Genomic DNA, 14,967 nt, shown 5'->3' on the forward strand with positions numbered 1-14,967 from the left:
ATGTAGTGCAAACACTACCGGGGAAGACGTAAAAAAATTTTCGAAATGAAAAACTACACAAAACGTCCTGTATTTGCGAATATTTTTGGTGGAAAAGAACAGAACAGCAAAGAGAGGAGCTTACTATTTAGCTGTTTCAGTCTCAACCTCGGTACTCGTCTCAATTACGGTTTTAGTTTCACCTTTAGAAGCGCTAGACGATGGTTGGGCTATCTGTTGAGGGAAAACTAAGTTCATGTAACAGACGCACAACCCGATTAAACTCATGAATAGCTTGATAGCAGGAGGCTGGTCCATTGGAGATGGAGACTTATTTTCCTTGTAGGAGGCGACGATATCTTCGTCGGTGTTCAGGTAGTAGTGCACACTCTGAATCAAGGAAAACCAGGCGATGAACTTGTTTCTCAAGAAAATAGCGGCCATTGGCATAGATTGGTTAACCACACCAGATATACTTGGTGTAGCAGAATAGAGTCCTTTTGGTGGTGCAATTTTCTTGTACCTGTGGCAAAAAGGGAGCGGTAGAACTGTTAGTAAAATGTTCACAAAATGCTCTGAATTGAAAGACATCATGCGTGAAAAACATACGAAACACAAAGGTCGGGCCTTGCAACGTTATTCAAAGTCATAGTTAGATGAGGGACGGACGGACGGACGGCGGCGTATTCGTATTCCTTTTTTGTCTATGGAAATTGTGCTATGCCTATTCATTCAAGCTTTTGTCCAAATTATTTTCCAGTATTTTTTTTCCATGTTGCGCGTTACGAGGACAGAGGCGAGAGATAACCGCAATTAATCAATCAGCACCACAGCAGAGGGAAGAAGCACAAGAACTAAGCCAAGATCATAACAGCTATCGATACGATAGCGATGTATGGGCCATTGAGAAAGACAATATTGGCGTGCCAATATTGTCTTTCTAATGTGTAGCTCCAAAATGAGATTTCAGATACGTACCAATTCGAAAAAGTGTGAGGGTTTTAAGCAAACGTTTTTTTAGTATGCAGTTGACCTACATCCAAGCTGTAAATAAAGCTCTACTTTGGGAAATGACTACACAGAGGTACATTTGATCTATATTAAACACGAAACTAGTGCACTTAGTCATGTAGCCGCCTAACAAGCACGGGCGCCGTCCTATCTCCTTTGTTCGTGCCAAGGGACAGGAACACACAGTGGGATTTGTTGCGGCCGGTCTGGCGGTCTCAGGGGTGCGGCGTTTACTTAACCGGAGCGAATAATAAAATCGGGGTGACGCAAGGATGAAGTCATGTTGGTTAGTGATTACGTACGGACGGAAAGAATAGTGTGCGGTTATCGGAGCCGGCTCTTGCTCCCGTTTAGGGCAACTCGGGTGCAGGCGTGTTTTAAAGGCTTTTCTTTCTTTTTTCCCTCTTGCCCATTCTGGGAGCTGCCGCAGCTGCAAAGCCGACGTCGGACAGGCAGGTGATCTTCAGCTCGGCCGACAAATCCCCTGGATATCATTGGCCCGTCGAGGTATCGGCCGCCTGGAACTACCGGGAATTACCACGCAGACAATTGGAAATCTGGTCGGAAACCTTGTTCTAGAACTTGGCGATTGCTGACAAAGAAGAAAAGGGCCTATTGTTGCTGCCTCTTTTGTTGTTCTTCCACGTATTGTCTTGCCGGTGTTCTTTGTGTCTTTTGCGTGCAGTTTTTACTGTTATTGTGCTTTCGCTATTATATTTCATTAGTTTTCACTTTGCGTAATGTAACGGTCCTAAACAAAGTTTTTTTTTTTTTCGCTCTTGCATTTTCCTTTTTTGTTCTATCTTATTTGTTAATTATAGTTTCAGAAGTTTTACTTAAATATAGCACTGTTTTCCAGTCTTAGTGTTTTTTCTCATTATATTCCTTTATAGTTTTTTCAATAAATATATATACTTACGGTTCCTTATTTACCTCCCCCCTTCCCCTCTCATCATTCTTTCGTTTTGTTGTTTTTTGTATTTTATACCAAAAAACACTAATACTACTTCATACAAAAGAACGCAGTTACACATTCAACAATGAATCCTAAATCTTCTACTCCTAAGATTCCAAGACCTAAGAACGCATTTATTCTGTTTAGACAGCACTACCACAGGATCTTGATAGACGAATGGACCGCTCAAGGCGTGGAAATACCTCATAATTCAAACATTTCTAAAATCATCGGTACCAAATGGAAGGGCTTGCAGCCTGAAGACAAGGCTCACTGGGAAAGTCTGGCGAAGAAGGAAAAATTAGAACACGAGAGGAAGTATCCTGAATATAAATACAAGCCAATAAGGAAGTCTAAGAAGAAGCAACTACTTTTAAAGGAAATCGAACAGCAACAACAACAACAGCAGCAGCAGCAGCAGCAGCCACAGCCACAGCCACAGCCACAGCCACAATTACAACAGCCTTTCAACAACAATATTATTCTTATGAAAAGAGCTCACTCTCTTTCACCATCTTCTTCTGTGTCGAGCTCGAACAGCTACCAGTTCCAACTGAACAACGATTTTAAAAGGTTGCCTATTCCTTCTGTGAACTCTCCTAACTATATGGTCTCTAGATCTTTAAGCGGACTGCCTTTGTCGCATGAGAAGACCGCAAGAGATCTGCCACAGCTGTCCTCTCAACTAAATTCTATTCCATACTACTCCGCTCCACATGACCGTTCAACGAGACATCATTATCTCAACGTCGCTCAAGCTCAGCCAAGGGCGAACTCTACTCCCCAATTGCCCTTAATTTCATCAATTATTAACAACAACAGTCAAACACCGGTCACGACCACGACCACAACTACCACAACTGCAACGTCTTCTCCTAGTAAATTTTCCTCTTCTCCCAACTCCTCTATATTGGAAAACAATAGACTAAACAGTATCAACATTTCTAACCAATATCTGCCTCCCCCTCTTTTGCCTTCTCTGCAAGACTTTCAACTGGATCAGTACCAGCAGTTAAAGCAGATGGGACCAACTTATATCGTCAAACCGCTCTCTCATACTAGGAACAATCTATTGTCCACAACTACCCCCACACATCATCACATTCCTCACATTCCAAACCAAAACATTCCTTTACATCAAATTATGAATTCAAGTAACACTGAAATTACTGCCAAAACTAGCCTAGTTTCTCCAAAATGATTTTTTTTTTTCATTTCTTTTCCCGTTATATTATAATATACTATATTCCCTCTAACCAAAAATTATGCATTTGGCTCCTGTTTAATAAAAGTTTTGATTGTCTCAAGAACAATAGAAAAATATGTAAAAAAAACAGCAAATAAAAAGTCAAAAATTAAACAAAGGACCAAGAGAAAAAATAAATGAAAAGAAACTAACTACCACTATTCATATTTGTATATATTAAATTATATTCTCAGTTTTCACGTATATATTCACCGCACAAATAATATCCTTCCATTACAAAAAATAAGTTTATGTATCATTGTATAATGTTTGAGTATAGTCGTTTTTTTAAAACCCTTCTTTTTCAACTTTTTAGAAAAACAAGTCAGTTGAGTACTACATACATATATGTTGGATAATAAAGCAACGAAAATGGACTGTAAGATATTGGTATTAGGCGCAGGTGGTCTAGGATGCGAGATCCTGAAAAATTTGACAATGCTAAGTTTTGTCAAGCAGGTTCATATTGTAGATATGGACACCATCGAGCTTACTAACCTAAATAGACAATTCCTCTTCCGTGATGCGGACATAGGCAAACCAAAAGCTCAGGTAGCAGCCCGGTATGTAAACTCGCGGTTCCCTCAATTGGAGGTCGTTGCTCACGTACAGGATCTGACCACTTTGCCCCCGAGCTTCTATGAGGGTTTCCAATTCATAGTCTCGGGACTTGATGCCATTGAACCTCGCCGTTTCATCAACGAGACTCTCGTGAAGCTAACCTGGGAATCCAACTATGAAATTTGCATCCCGTTCATAGATGGTGGGACAGAAGGGCTCAAGGGACATGTAAAAACAATCATTCCGGGCATAACCGCATGCTGGGAGTGCTCCATTGACACTTTGCCCTCGCAGCAGGATACTGTACCAATGTGTACGATTGCGAACAACCCTCGCTGTATTGAACATGTCGTGGAGTATGTCTCAACCATACAATACCCTGAGCTGGATATTGAGTCTACGGCGGATATGCAACTTTTATTGGAGAAGTGCTACGAAAGAGCTATACAATTTAGTATCTCAACAAAAGAATTATCGACAGGCTTTATCCTGGGTATAATAAAGAGTATCATACCCAGCGTAAGTACTACAAACGCAATGGTTGCGGCCACATGCTGTACACAGGTGGTCAAGATTTACAATGACCTAATCGACTTGGAAAACGACAATAACTTTACATTGATCAACTGCTCGGAAGGGTGTTTTATGTATAGTTTCAAGTTCGAGCGGTTACCCGACTGTGCTGTTTGCTCAAAAGATAATTCCAACTAATATTACTAATGAATAATACCATCTGTTGGGATCGCTTAATTACACATCTTGCAAGAAAGTTGAGAGACTAAAAAACCTCGTATATGTGATTAAACAGTAAAGAGGGTATGCAGGCTAAATTGATGTTTACCAGACTAAACTTTAGATTTTCCCCTACCACTTTACGCCAATTTCCCCTAAGACGTTTCCCATTACGGAAAGCATTTTACTCAGATCTGGTTACCAAGGAGCCGTTAATCACACCGAAAATAATAATAAATGAGACACCTGGGTTGAATTTATCTATTTCTGAAAGGGCTTCGAACAGACTAGCTGAGATTTACCGCGATAGTAAAGAAAATTTAAGAATTAGTGTGGAAAGTGGCGGATGCCACGGTTTTCAGTACAATCTAACCCTGGAACCTGCTTCTAAGTTGGATGTGAAGAATAACGTCAAAGACAAGGAATTTTCAGATGATCTTGACGGTGATGATGATTCCCAGGATATAGTATACGTGTTACCCGAGGACAAGGGCCGAGTGATTATTGACAACAAATCATTAAACATCTTAAATAACACTACGTTGACGTACACTAATGAATTGATCGGTTCTTCGTTCAAAATAATCAATGGTAGGCTAAAAAGTAGTTGTGGTTGTGGAAGTAGTTTTGATATTGAAAATTAAAATGTATCATATCCATTCCTGTATATAACATGCCCGAGTGACAAAGCATTCTTTTACTTTGTTATCTCAATCACATATTTAAGACCTAGCAAAAGCATTATGGGACAAATCGCTGCGGCATTTGCATTATTACCTTATATTTAAATAATTAACTTAAATTCTCTCACAGTCCATAAAATTTCATAAGCTCAACCATATCTTTAACCTTATTGTCATTTCTTAACGTTTTCATCCGTGAACTTCCTTCCATCTCATATATCCAATACTGATAGTTCTCTTCATTATACATTTCAACAAGCTCGTGTTCCCGTATAAGCTGTTCAGAATCATCACTATCACAAACATCAAATGGTTCGTCTTGGGCCAAATTATTGTCGTGACATCTTAAGGTGGAAAATTGCTTCGTAACGCACCAGGTCAAGAACGTATAAAACCTACTCATCAACAAGTCGTTGTATCCGCCTCCTCCAAGCAGGAATATGTGCGCTCGTGGATGTCTTTTCATGATATTTATGATAGTCCGAGAAAGCCCTCTTATTGTTAGCTGCCATTCATTGAATCTATCACCTAGAAGCCCATCACCACCACATTCAATTATCAAAGCTTCAGGATCGTGCCTTTCTATCAGAGGATTGACGATTTTGGATGCAATCAAGTCCAGGTAATCGTCATCACAACCATGCTTTAAGGGGATATTAACCACGTTCTTACCCTTTCGTGAATCATCTAAAGAACCGGTTCCAGGAAAAAATCCAGGCTCGTAAAGATGTACCGAAATTGTCTGTATTTGTTTAGAGTATTGGAAAGCCTTTTCCACACCATCACCATGATGTAAGTCGAAGTCAACATAAGTGATTTTATTTAACTTCATTTTGCGCAATCGCTGAATTAACAATACGACATCGTTTATGTAACAGAATCCGCTTGCCCTCTGTTTGAAAGCATGGTGCCTTCCACCATCCCAATTTATACCGATAAGACGGTGTGAGGGTGATAAATGGTCCAACAAGTTTAAAGTGGCCCCAGCAATAACTTGACAGTGCATAGGAAGGTACGAAAAAACTGGGCAATCCCCCTCTAAATTATACTCTTTTGTTTCAGAATCTACGACGTAAGGATCTGTTGGTTCATCATTGGTGAACGCCTCGCTCTCACTAATGCTGTTGTTATTCTTCTCAAGCGCTTGTGAATAACTCAGATAATAATTATAGAGATCTTCTCTTCTAGAGAACCTCTGAAGATCTTGCGAGGGATTGTGATCATTCTTTTCGTTCCAGCTATCAGCCAATTCACTCAACTCACCCCATTTACACTCTACTATGGGATCATTTGCATCTTGTGGCAATGTTTTATTGAATCTTCCATTTATCAAATAACTGATATATGGCTTCGAATGGAACTCCAGTAGGTCATCCTTAGCAATGTAAGGAAATGCTAACACTTCGTCAAATCGCTGAAGAAGATCGTACGCGTTTAATAGGGAATACGTCAGCTGTGATTTTTGATGATTGTTACATGGGAGTAAATCAGCTACTTGAGACTGAAATATCGATGTTGATATGACCAATTTCGACATGGTGATTACCTAGAGGCAACAGAGGCTTGTTACTAAATATTTAAGTACTTTTTTTCTTAATTCCTGTTTCTTATTTTTTTTAGTTTTTTTCATTACTCTATTTCACTCTAAGTCGTAATTCAAAGAATACTCCCTAGCAAAGCTCAATAAAAGTACTTAGCTAAATAAACATATATATGTGAATTCTTCCTAATTTAATTCCTTGGCAGCCCAGGTTGGTAGGACAAATGAAGCTTCGTGAATTCTCTTGTTATAGTATCTGTATAACTCACCTTCCTTTTCTTCAGAGATTTCACGTAGTGGCTTCTTGACATTGCAGGTTTTATCTTTGGAACAAACCATAAAACCAATTGTACCAGTTGGGTAAGTTGGAATAGTAACAAAAGAGTATTCGGCAACTGGGAAAACTTCAGAACATGCTTTCTTTAGGTCTTTAATGATTGGCAAGTGGATCCACATACTTTCTGCTTGGGTTGTGATTACACCCTTTTCCGTCAAAGCACTGTTCAACAATTCGAAATATTCCTTCTGGAATAGAGTTTCAGCAGGACCTTCTGGGTCAGAAGAGTCAGTAATGATTACATCGAAAGTGTTTTGGTAATCTCTTAAGAATTGGAAACCATCACCGATGTGAGTCTTAACCTTTGGGTGGGAATAAGAGGCAGCCATATCTGGTAGATACTCCTTTGATAGTCTGATAACAGCTTCATCAATGTCACATAACCAGGCTTCCTCGACGGATTCGTGCTTAACAACTTCTCTCAAGACACCACCATCACCCCCACCAATAACAAGAACCTTCTTAGGGTTTGGATGGGAGTTCAGGGCAAGATGGGCAATCATTTCTTGATAGGCAAATTCATCCCTTTCGGTGGCTTGAATGACATTGTCTAAAACCAAAACGTTACCATAGGTAGTGGACTTAAAGATCAAAACATCTTGGTATTTCGACTTCTCATGGTGTAAAACTTTCTCTACTTTCAAAGTCATGGCTTGGCCTGGCCACATGGTATCAGAAATTTCTCTGAACCAGCCGTCTACTATAGTTGGGTGAGTGATTTCTTGTGCCATTAGATTTATTGCTTATCAGTGCTTGCTCTTTTCAACTGAATTACTGTGTTAAACGTACAAGAGGCTAAATTATTAAGTTAGTTTTACCTCACAGTTATTCCTTATCTCATGCCAACAACATTTTTAGAGAAAAAAATGAAAGGTGAAAAAAAAATTTTTTTCTCAAGCAAAGAAATGAGGAGTTCCTTAAATCATGCAGGTGCAGAATATTGATGTAGAGAATCGCGTTTGTATGTTGTTCTAATCTTGTATTTGCGAACAGGCATTTGATGCTTTAAAAATTGCAATTGAACTTTTTGCGAAATCTTGCAACATTTTTTTTGCCAGAATGTAATTGCAAGTGATTAATTTTTCAAAACTTAAAATGAATGTTACCTATTAAGGAACGTTTGTGTTTGAAAAAGAAGAAGCTCTCATTCAAAGCAAGAAGAACATAAGGTAAAAACTAACAAAGCCCTTTTGGAGAATGGTGGAAGGAGACTCTTATGTGGAGACTCTAGACTCCATGATTGAATTGTTCAAGGATTACAAGCCTGGTTCCATAACTTTGGAGAATATAACAAGACTCTGTCAGACGTTGGGCCTCGAGTCTTTTACAGAAGAATTGAGTAATGAACTTTCAAGACTCTCCACTGCATCCAAAATTATCGTGATAGATGTTGACTACAATAAGAAGCAAGACAGAATTCAAGACGTTAAGCTCGTACTAGCATCTAATTTTGATAATTTTGACTACTTTAACCAACGAAATGGGGAACATGAAAAAAGTAACATTCTTCTGAACTCCTTAACAAAGTATCCTGATTTGAAAGCCTTTCATAACAATTTGAAGTTTCTATATCTTTTAGATGCATACTCACACATTGAGTCCGATTCTACCTCCCATAATAATGCTTCCTCTGACAAAAGTTTAGATTCAAGCAATGGTTCTCTTAACAACCAAGGTAAACTTGATCTTTTCAAGTATTTTACGGAACTTTCACACTATATTAGACAATATTTCCAAGACAACTGTTGCGACTTTATAGTCAGGACCAATTTAAACGACAAATTTGGAATATATATTTTAACCCAGGACAGGAATGGTAAGGAGGTGCCTTTAGCTAAGGTTTATTTAGATGAGAATAAAAGCGATTTACAGTACAGATTCTATGAGTATATATACTCACAGGAAACCAAATCCTGGATAAATGAATCTGCTGAGAACTTTTCAAACGGAATTTCTTTAGTTATGGAGATAGCAGCAAACGCTAAGGAAGATAATTGTACAGATTTAATCTGGTTTCCTGAAGATTTCATATCACCAGAGCTTATTATAGATAAAGTTACAGGTTCATCAAGTTCGTCTTCTTCGCCACCTATAATTGATTTATTTTCAAACAATAACTACAATAGTAGGATACACCTGATGAATGATTTTACAACGAAGTTAATCAATATTAAGAAATTTGACATTAGCAATGACAACCTAGATCTAATCTCTGAGATACTAAAATGGGTCCAATGGTCGAGGATAGTACTCCAAAATGTTTTTAAACTAATCTCCACTCCCAATTCAAATTTGAACTCACCAGGACTTGAACCTGACCACTCGGCTCCATTCTCCACCTTGGCTAAAGACAAAATTTCTTCAACATCTAAAACGGAACCGATCCCAAGGACTAACAGACATGGAAGTGTAGTTGAGGCCTCTAGAAGGAGGCGTTCCTCAACAAATAAGAGTAAACGTCCCAGTATAACTGAAGCAATGATGCTTAAAGAAGAGGGTCTACAACAATTTAATTTGCATGAAATTTTATCTGAACCCGCAATAGAGGAAGAAAATGGAGAAAGTATCAAAGCGCAGTCTTCAACTACGGAAGGTGGAAATGACCTTGGATTTACCGCCTCTGTTTCAAATCAAGAAAATGCAGAAAATGATATTGTGATGGAAGATGACAGTGTACTACAAGGTACTAGTACAGATTATGGTGGTGAACCGGTGGAAGGAGCAGACATAGAAATGAAAGACGTTAGCTCTAAGCCTAATCAAGCTGAGTCATCGGTCTTACAATTAATTGTAAGTGAAGATCATATTACTCTCGACACTATTTCTGAATGTAATTTGTATGATGATGTGAAGTGCTGGAACAGGTTTATCAAGAAATTCCAGGATATTGTTAGCTGACCAATCCATTTATGGAGTGCTTCAGATTTTCATTGTATGCCGTAACACTCGATGAAATTTAGGTTTGCATATACTTGTGAAATGCAGAGGGCATGTTTTTCACTCGTCATGTGACTGGGTTTATTCAGCGTGGTCCACAATCGAAAAAAGATGGAAGTTAAAATAAATGAGTCTGCGAACTGAGCCATAACTGTCTTCATTTTCCGTTATATAATGACACACCTTTCTTACTGTGAGTAATACAACAAAACAGGAAAAGGGGTAAAACAAGAATAATTAATAGGGCAGATAAGAGGGTTTGATATTATAATTACATATATAGACCCTTTTCTATTCTGCATTTTCTTTCTATAGCGAGCTTCATGTATCAAGATCTTAGAGAGACTAATTACCGAGATGCGAGTAGTCTCTTGGTAGAAAAGAGATCAGCTTCCGCTGCTTACTATTTCAACGGAAAAAAGTTGAAGCTGGAACAACTTTTTTCACTGCCGAGAATAAATTATATAAAAAGAAGGACCCTTTTTACTTAAAGTGTCTCTGTTGAATATTTCCATCCTCGAGATAATCGGTAGCGCAATTATGCAAAATATCAAAGAAGACAAAAGCACGATTCCTGCTCCTAATAAGGATGCTATATTGCCGCCGTTGGCCATCAGATTTACTGTCAAAGTAATGCGGTTGTATTTCATCACAAAAATGCTTCGATGTTCATTTCAACCGTTTTTTGCACTTAAAATGCAGAAAGCAGATAGCAGTTTTATTTGGCTGATAGTATATTCAATGTTTGTTTCCATTTGGGCATTTGCTATATGGATGGAAAGAGCATATAGAAATAAGATTAATCTACAGCCTCCACGGTGTACTAAGATAACATGCTCTCGTTGCAACACGAGAAGAAAACACCCTAAGTGGTTCAAATATAAGAATTGGACGTATTTTTTCCTATTATACCTTTCTCTGACCCTTTTTAATCTCTTCATGCAGATAGCATACTTTGCAAAAGAACTGGATAGTCGGGGAGAGCTTTTCTTGAAAAGAAAACACCAAATAATGATGACTATTTAGTGGCAATCGTGCTACTGGCTTTCGTGCTACTGGCGACTGTTGTGATTTTCGTAGTAATTCATTGGGCGACGGCCCATGTGTTCCAAGAGTATTACTTACATAACGGCCCACTAGAAACGGGTGATAGTACTTCTACCGATGAAAAGAAATCGGCGAATGAAAGGGCCATAATTTAACTTCATATTAGTTTTCATATAGTACTGTTGCGCTCATTGGACGTTTTTTAACAGCTTTTGAGTGTTTCTTTTCCAACATTGTTTGATATGAAACTGAGAAATGGTGAATATCGAGATAACTGTTGGGATTCTATTGTTGATAAAGGCTATAATAGTAGGTATACAGACCATACTCCTCGAGGATGTGGGAATCCGCAAAAGGACGTCGATAATTTTACATAATAATATTATTACTTCTTCCTTTATTTTATATGTTGTCATCCATTATCCTATTACTGAGAATTGGGTGAATAATTAGATAATTGTTGGGATTCCACTTTTACTAAAGGCTATAATATTAGATATACAGAATATACTAGAAGTTCTCCTCGACGATATAGGAATCCACAAAAGGGAATCGATAGTTCTACATAGTGTTATTATTTTATCTTCTTTCTTTTTATATGTTGTCATTCATTATCCTATTACATTATCAATCCTTGCATTTCAGCTTCCATTAGATTGGATGACTGTTTCTCAATCTTTATGCCATCCTCTTGCACCGTATGTAATAATATAATACTAAATAGATGATATTAGAACTTCATTCCAACAGTAATGTACTCGCAGCCATTATGGGGGAAGTTTCACTAGTTAAGATGCTGACCTTTACTAGTAGGTATTATAGTTCAATTCACTTAGAGTATTTTAGGCACTATGGCCGAGTGGTTAAGGCGACAGACTTGAAATCTGTTGGGCTCTGCCCGCGCTGGTTCAAATCCTGCTGGTGTCGTTACTTTTTGAGAGTATCATTTTTTTAATAGTCACTACGTTAGCATAGTTTCTTTTACAATTATAGAAGCACACATATCTTGAAAAAATAAGAGGTAATAGAACAATATGGACTTGCGAGTGTTCCACCAAAGCGATAAAGTAACACATCAACCTGTTTAATCACATTTCCTCTGAGAGTTCGCATTCGTTATGAAGTGCGTCATAAACGTTCGAACCTGATCATGTGATGCAAAACAATGTATTACCCTTCCTTATTGATTTTTCGACCATCCTCTAATTTTGGCTACGAAACTTTTTATAGCATAGGAGCACTTCCACATTTGGTACAATAAACTAATCCAGGTAATAGCAACAAGATCAAACGGCATCCATTCCGCGTCAACAAATAATTAGGAACTGTAATTGAACCATTTTTGTTATTTTATTTTTGTTGATTGCATGAAACAACCGCTCATTCTATCATGTCTCAAAGGAAGCTACAACAGGATATTGATAAGCTTTTGAAGAAAGTAAAGGAAGGAATTGAAGATTTCGATGACATATATGAAAAATTTCAATCAACAGACCCTTCCAATTCTTCGCATAGAGAAAAGCTGGAATCTGACCTGAAAAGAGAAATCAAGAAGCTGCAAAAACATAGAGACCAAATAAAAACATGGCTCAGCAAAGAAGATGTAAAGGATAAACAGAGTGTCTTGATGACTAATAGGAGGTTGATCGAAAATGGCATGGAAAGATTCAAGTCTGTGGAGAAGTTAATGAAGACAAAACAGTTTTCAAAGGAGGCTTTAACAAATCCAGATATAATTAAGGATCCTAAAGAACTCAAAAAGAGAGATCAAGTCTTATTTATTCATGACTGTTTAGATGAACTACAAAAGCAATTAGAACAGTATGAGGCTCAAGAGAATGAGGAACAAACAGAAAGGCACGAATTTCACATCGCCAACCTAGAGAATATTTTGAAGAAACTTCAAAATAATGAAATGGACCCAGATCCCGTGGAAGAATTCCAAGACGATATAAAGTACTATGTAGAGAATAATGATGATCCCGATTTCATTGAATACGATACAATTTACGAGGACATGGGTTGCGAAATACAACCTTCGTCAAGTAACAATGAAGCTCCAAAAGAAGCAAACAATCAATCTTCTTCTTTATCCAGCATTCGTTCATCGAAAAAACAAGAACGTTCTCCAAAGAAGAAAGCCCCACAGAGAGATGCTTCTATAGCAGATAGGGCGGTGACACCAGTGGCGCCTGCTGCAGAGTCAGCCTCGCAATCTATATCTTCTACGCCAACACCTCTGTTAGCTGATACGCCATTGCATACAGTGAAAGATGACTCAATAAAGTTCGATAATTCTATCCCTGGTACACCGGCTACCAATGTGTCCATGAAAAAGAAGGAATCAGAAAACGACTCAGAGCAACAACTTAATTTCCCACCGGATAGAACAGATGAAATCCAAAAAACAATCCAGCAAGATATAGAGACGAATGCTGCTTTCCAAAATCCTTTATTCAACGACGAATTGAAATACTGGTTGGACTCGAAAAGGTATTTGATGCAACCACTTCAAGAAATGTCACCAAAGATGGTATCGCAATTAGAATCCTCGCTGTTGAATTGTCCAGATTCTCTGGATGCAGATTCACCATGTCTCTACACCAAACCATTATCTTTACCTCACCCAACGTCTATCTTTTTCCCCAGTGAACCAATCCGATTTGTTTATCCGTACGATGTACCTTTAAATTTAACGAATAATGAAAACGATACTGACGATAAGTTCGGGAAAGATGGTAAAGCAAAATCCAAAAAGCATGACGATATCTATTCCAGAACTTCACTAGCCAGAATATTCATGAAGTTCGACCTTGATACCTTATTTTTCATATTCTATCATTATCAAGGTTCGTATGAACAGTTTTTAGCTGCTAGAGAACTTTTCAAAAATAGAAACTGGCTATTTAATAGGGTAGATCGTTGTTGGTATTATAAAGAAATCGAAAAGTTACCACCAGGAATGGGCAAATCCGAAGAGGAATCATGGAGATACTTCGATTATAAGAAAAGTTGGTTAGCGAGACGTTGCGGTAACGACTTCGTATATAATGAAGAAGATTTCGAAAAACTGTAAACAGTTTACTTTTACTTATATAATTCTCGTCATAATTTACCAAGTAAATATAGTATTCAAAATCCCCCAATCTGTAGTCTTAAACTTCATCTCCAGACATTATCTTCTTACTAAATAGAGATCGCATCATCATTACTTGCCAATTTATAACTCCTTTTCTAAAAACTGCTTGGAGAAATAGGTAATTTGTTTGAAGTTGTACTCGAAATCTTGTATGTCACCATACCAAGGATCTTCTATAATGGTCTGCACAGTCCCATCATTAGTGTTCCAATCACCGAAAAGGCAAACCTTAGCTCTAGAACCCTCGGGTTGTATTTTTCTTAGGTTATTAATGTTAGATTCATCCATACCAATTATATAATCATATTCATCGAAATGTTTGGTCTTTATTTTTTTCCCTTTATGGTTGATCTTAACGCCATGTTGCTTACAAATGGATACCGTACGGTGATCGGGGTTTTCTCCCACATGGTAATTAGAGGTACCAAATGAATCAATCTTGTCAAAGCGACTTCCTAGATTAGCCTTTTCGACTTCATGTTTGAAGATTGCTTCGGCCATTGGCGATCTACAGAAGTTACCCAAACAGATAAATGCGACTGATCTTTTTGGTTTTTCAATAGTCATTTTCCTGTTGGTCTTTTTTTCTCAGCTTTTTGCCTCTTACCCAAAGATCACAGGGACTCTGTTAGCTTTTATGTTTACATATTTTCTATCAGCTTGATATATATACTTTTGAATGGTGTGGTTTGCTCGAAGAGTTTGGTACTCAAACTCGGCATGTGCTGGCACAAGGAAAAAGAAAGAAAGCGCAATCATGGCAATTACACTTACACTATAAGAAGGAAATAAGAATGATT

At 38.0% G+C, this 14,967-nt stretch overlaps 9 protein-coding genes and 1 non-coding gene across 10 annotated transcripts; 6 read left to right on the plus strand and 4 right to left on the minus strand.

The window, feature by feature from the left end:
• Nucleotides 1–123: 123 nt before the first annotated feature.
• Nucleotides 124–629, minus strand: SPAR_P03200 (uncharacterized protein; the record flags this gene model as incomplete). Its single annotated transcript, XM_033913926.1, has 2 exons — nucleotides 124–502; nucleotides 589–629. The coding sequence occupies 2 exons, from the start codon at nucleotides 627–629 to the stop codon at nucleotides 124–126; spliced, it is 420 nt and encodes a 139-aa protein (XP_033769817.1).
• A 1,401-nt stretch (nucleotides 630–2,030) lies between these two features.
• Nucleotides 2,031–3,146, plus strand: ROX1 (Rox1p; the record flags this gene model as incomplete). Its single annotated transcript, XM_033913927.1, has 1 exon — nucleotides 2,031–3,146. One exon carries the CDS (start codon nucleotides 2,031–2,033, stop codon nucleotides 3,144–3,146), a length of 1,116 nt encoding a protein of 371 aa, XP_033769818.1.
• A 393-nt stretch (nucleotides 3,147–3,539) lies between these two features.
• Nucleotides 3,540–4,463, plus strand: UBA3 (NEDD8-activating protein UBA3; the record flags this gene model as incomplete). Its single annotated transcript, XM_033913928.1, has 1 exon — nucleotides 3,540–4,463. The coding sequence occupies one exon, from the start codon at nucleotides 3,540–3,542 to the stop codon at nucleotides 4,461–4,463; it is 924 nt and encodes a 307-aa protein (XP_033769819.1).
• Nucleotides 4,464–4,570: 107 nt separating this feature from the next.
• ISA2 (Isa2p) lies at nucleotides 4,571–5,128 on the plus strand (the record flags this gene model as incomplete). The annotated part of the gene is made up of 1 exon (XM_033913929.1): nucleotides 4,571–5,128. One exon carries the CDS (start codon nucleotides 4,571–4,573, stop codon nucleotides 5,126–5,128), a length of 558 nt encoding a protein of 185 aa, XP_033769820.1.
• A 163-nt stretch (nucleotides 5,129–5,291) lies between these two features.
• On the minus strand, nucleotides 5,292–6,704 carry HOS1 (histone deacetylase; the record flags this gene model as incomplete). The annotated part of the gene is made up of 1 exon (XM_033913930.1): nucleotides 5,292–6,704. One exon carries the CDS (start codon nucleotides 6,702–6,704, stop codon nucleotides 5,292–5,294), a length of 1,413 nt encoding a protein of 470 aa, XP_033769821.1.
• Nucleotides 6,705–6,893: 189 nt separating this feature from the next.
• On the minus strand, nucleotides 6,894–7,775 carry SPE3 (spermidine synthase; the record flags this gene model as incomplete). The annotated part of the gene is made up of 1 exon (XM_033913931.1): nucleotides 6,894–7,775. One exon carries the CDS (start codon nucleotides 7,773–7,775, stop codon nucleotides 6,894–6,896), a length of 882 nt encoding a protein of 293 aa, XP_033769822.1.
• Nucleotides 7,776–8,241: 466 nt separating this feature from the next.
• MED1 (Med1p) lies at nucleotides 8,242–9,942 on the plus strand (the record flags this gene model as incomplete). Its single annotated transcript, XM_033913932.1, has 1 exon — nucleotides 8,242–9,942. The coding sequence occupies one exon, from the start codon at nucleotides 8,242–8,244 to the stop codon at nucleotides 9,940–9,942; it is 1,701 nt and encodes a 566-aa protein (XP_033769823.1).
• Nucleotides 9,943–11,873: 1,931 nt separating this feature from the next.
• On the plus strand, nucleotides 11,874–11,955 carry SPAR_Ptrna9S. Its single transcript has one exon. It is a non-coding gene; the product is annotated as a tRNA-Ser (tRNA).
• Nucleotides 11,956–12,418: 463 nt separating this feature from the next.
• NOT5 (CCR4-NOT core subunit NOT5) lies at nucleotides 12,419–14,104 on the plus strand (the record flags this gene model as incomplete). Its single annotated transcript, XM_033913933.1, has 1 exon — nucleotides 12,419–14,104. One exon carries the CDS (start codon nucleotides 12,419–12,421, stop codon nucleotides 14,102–14,104), a length of 1,686 nt encoding a protein of 561 aa, XP_033769824.1.
• Nucleotides 14,105–14,248: 144 nt separating this feature from the next.
• On the minus strand, nucleotides 14,249–14,734 carry LTP1 (tyrosine protein phosphatase LTP1; the record flags this gene model as incomplete). Its single annotated transcript, XM_033913934.1, has 1 exon — nucleotides 14,249–14,734. One exon carries the CDS (start codon nucleotides 14,732–14,734, stop codon nucleotides 14,249–14,251), a length of 486 nt encoding a protein of 161 aa, XP_033769825.1.
• Between the last annotated feature and the right edge of the window lie 233 nt (nucleotides 14,735–14,967).

The sequence above is a fragment of the Saccharomyces paradoxus genome, chromosome XVI (assembly GCF_002079055.1).
Source record: "Saccharomyces paradoxus chromosome XVI, complete sequence".
Classification (NCBI taxonomy): Eukaryota; Fungi; Ascomycota; class Saccharomycetes; order Saccharomycetales; family Saccharomycetaceae; genus Saccharomyces; species Saccharomyces paradoxus.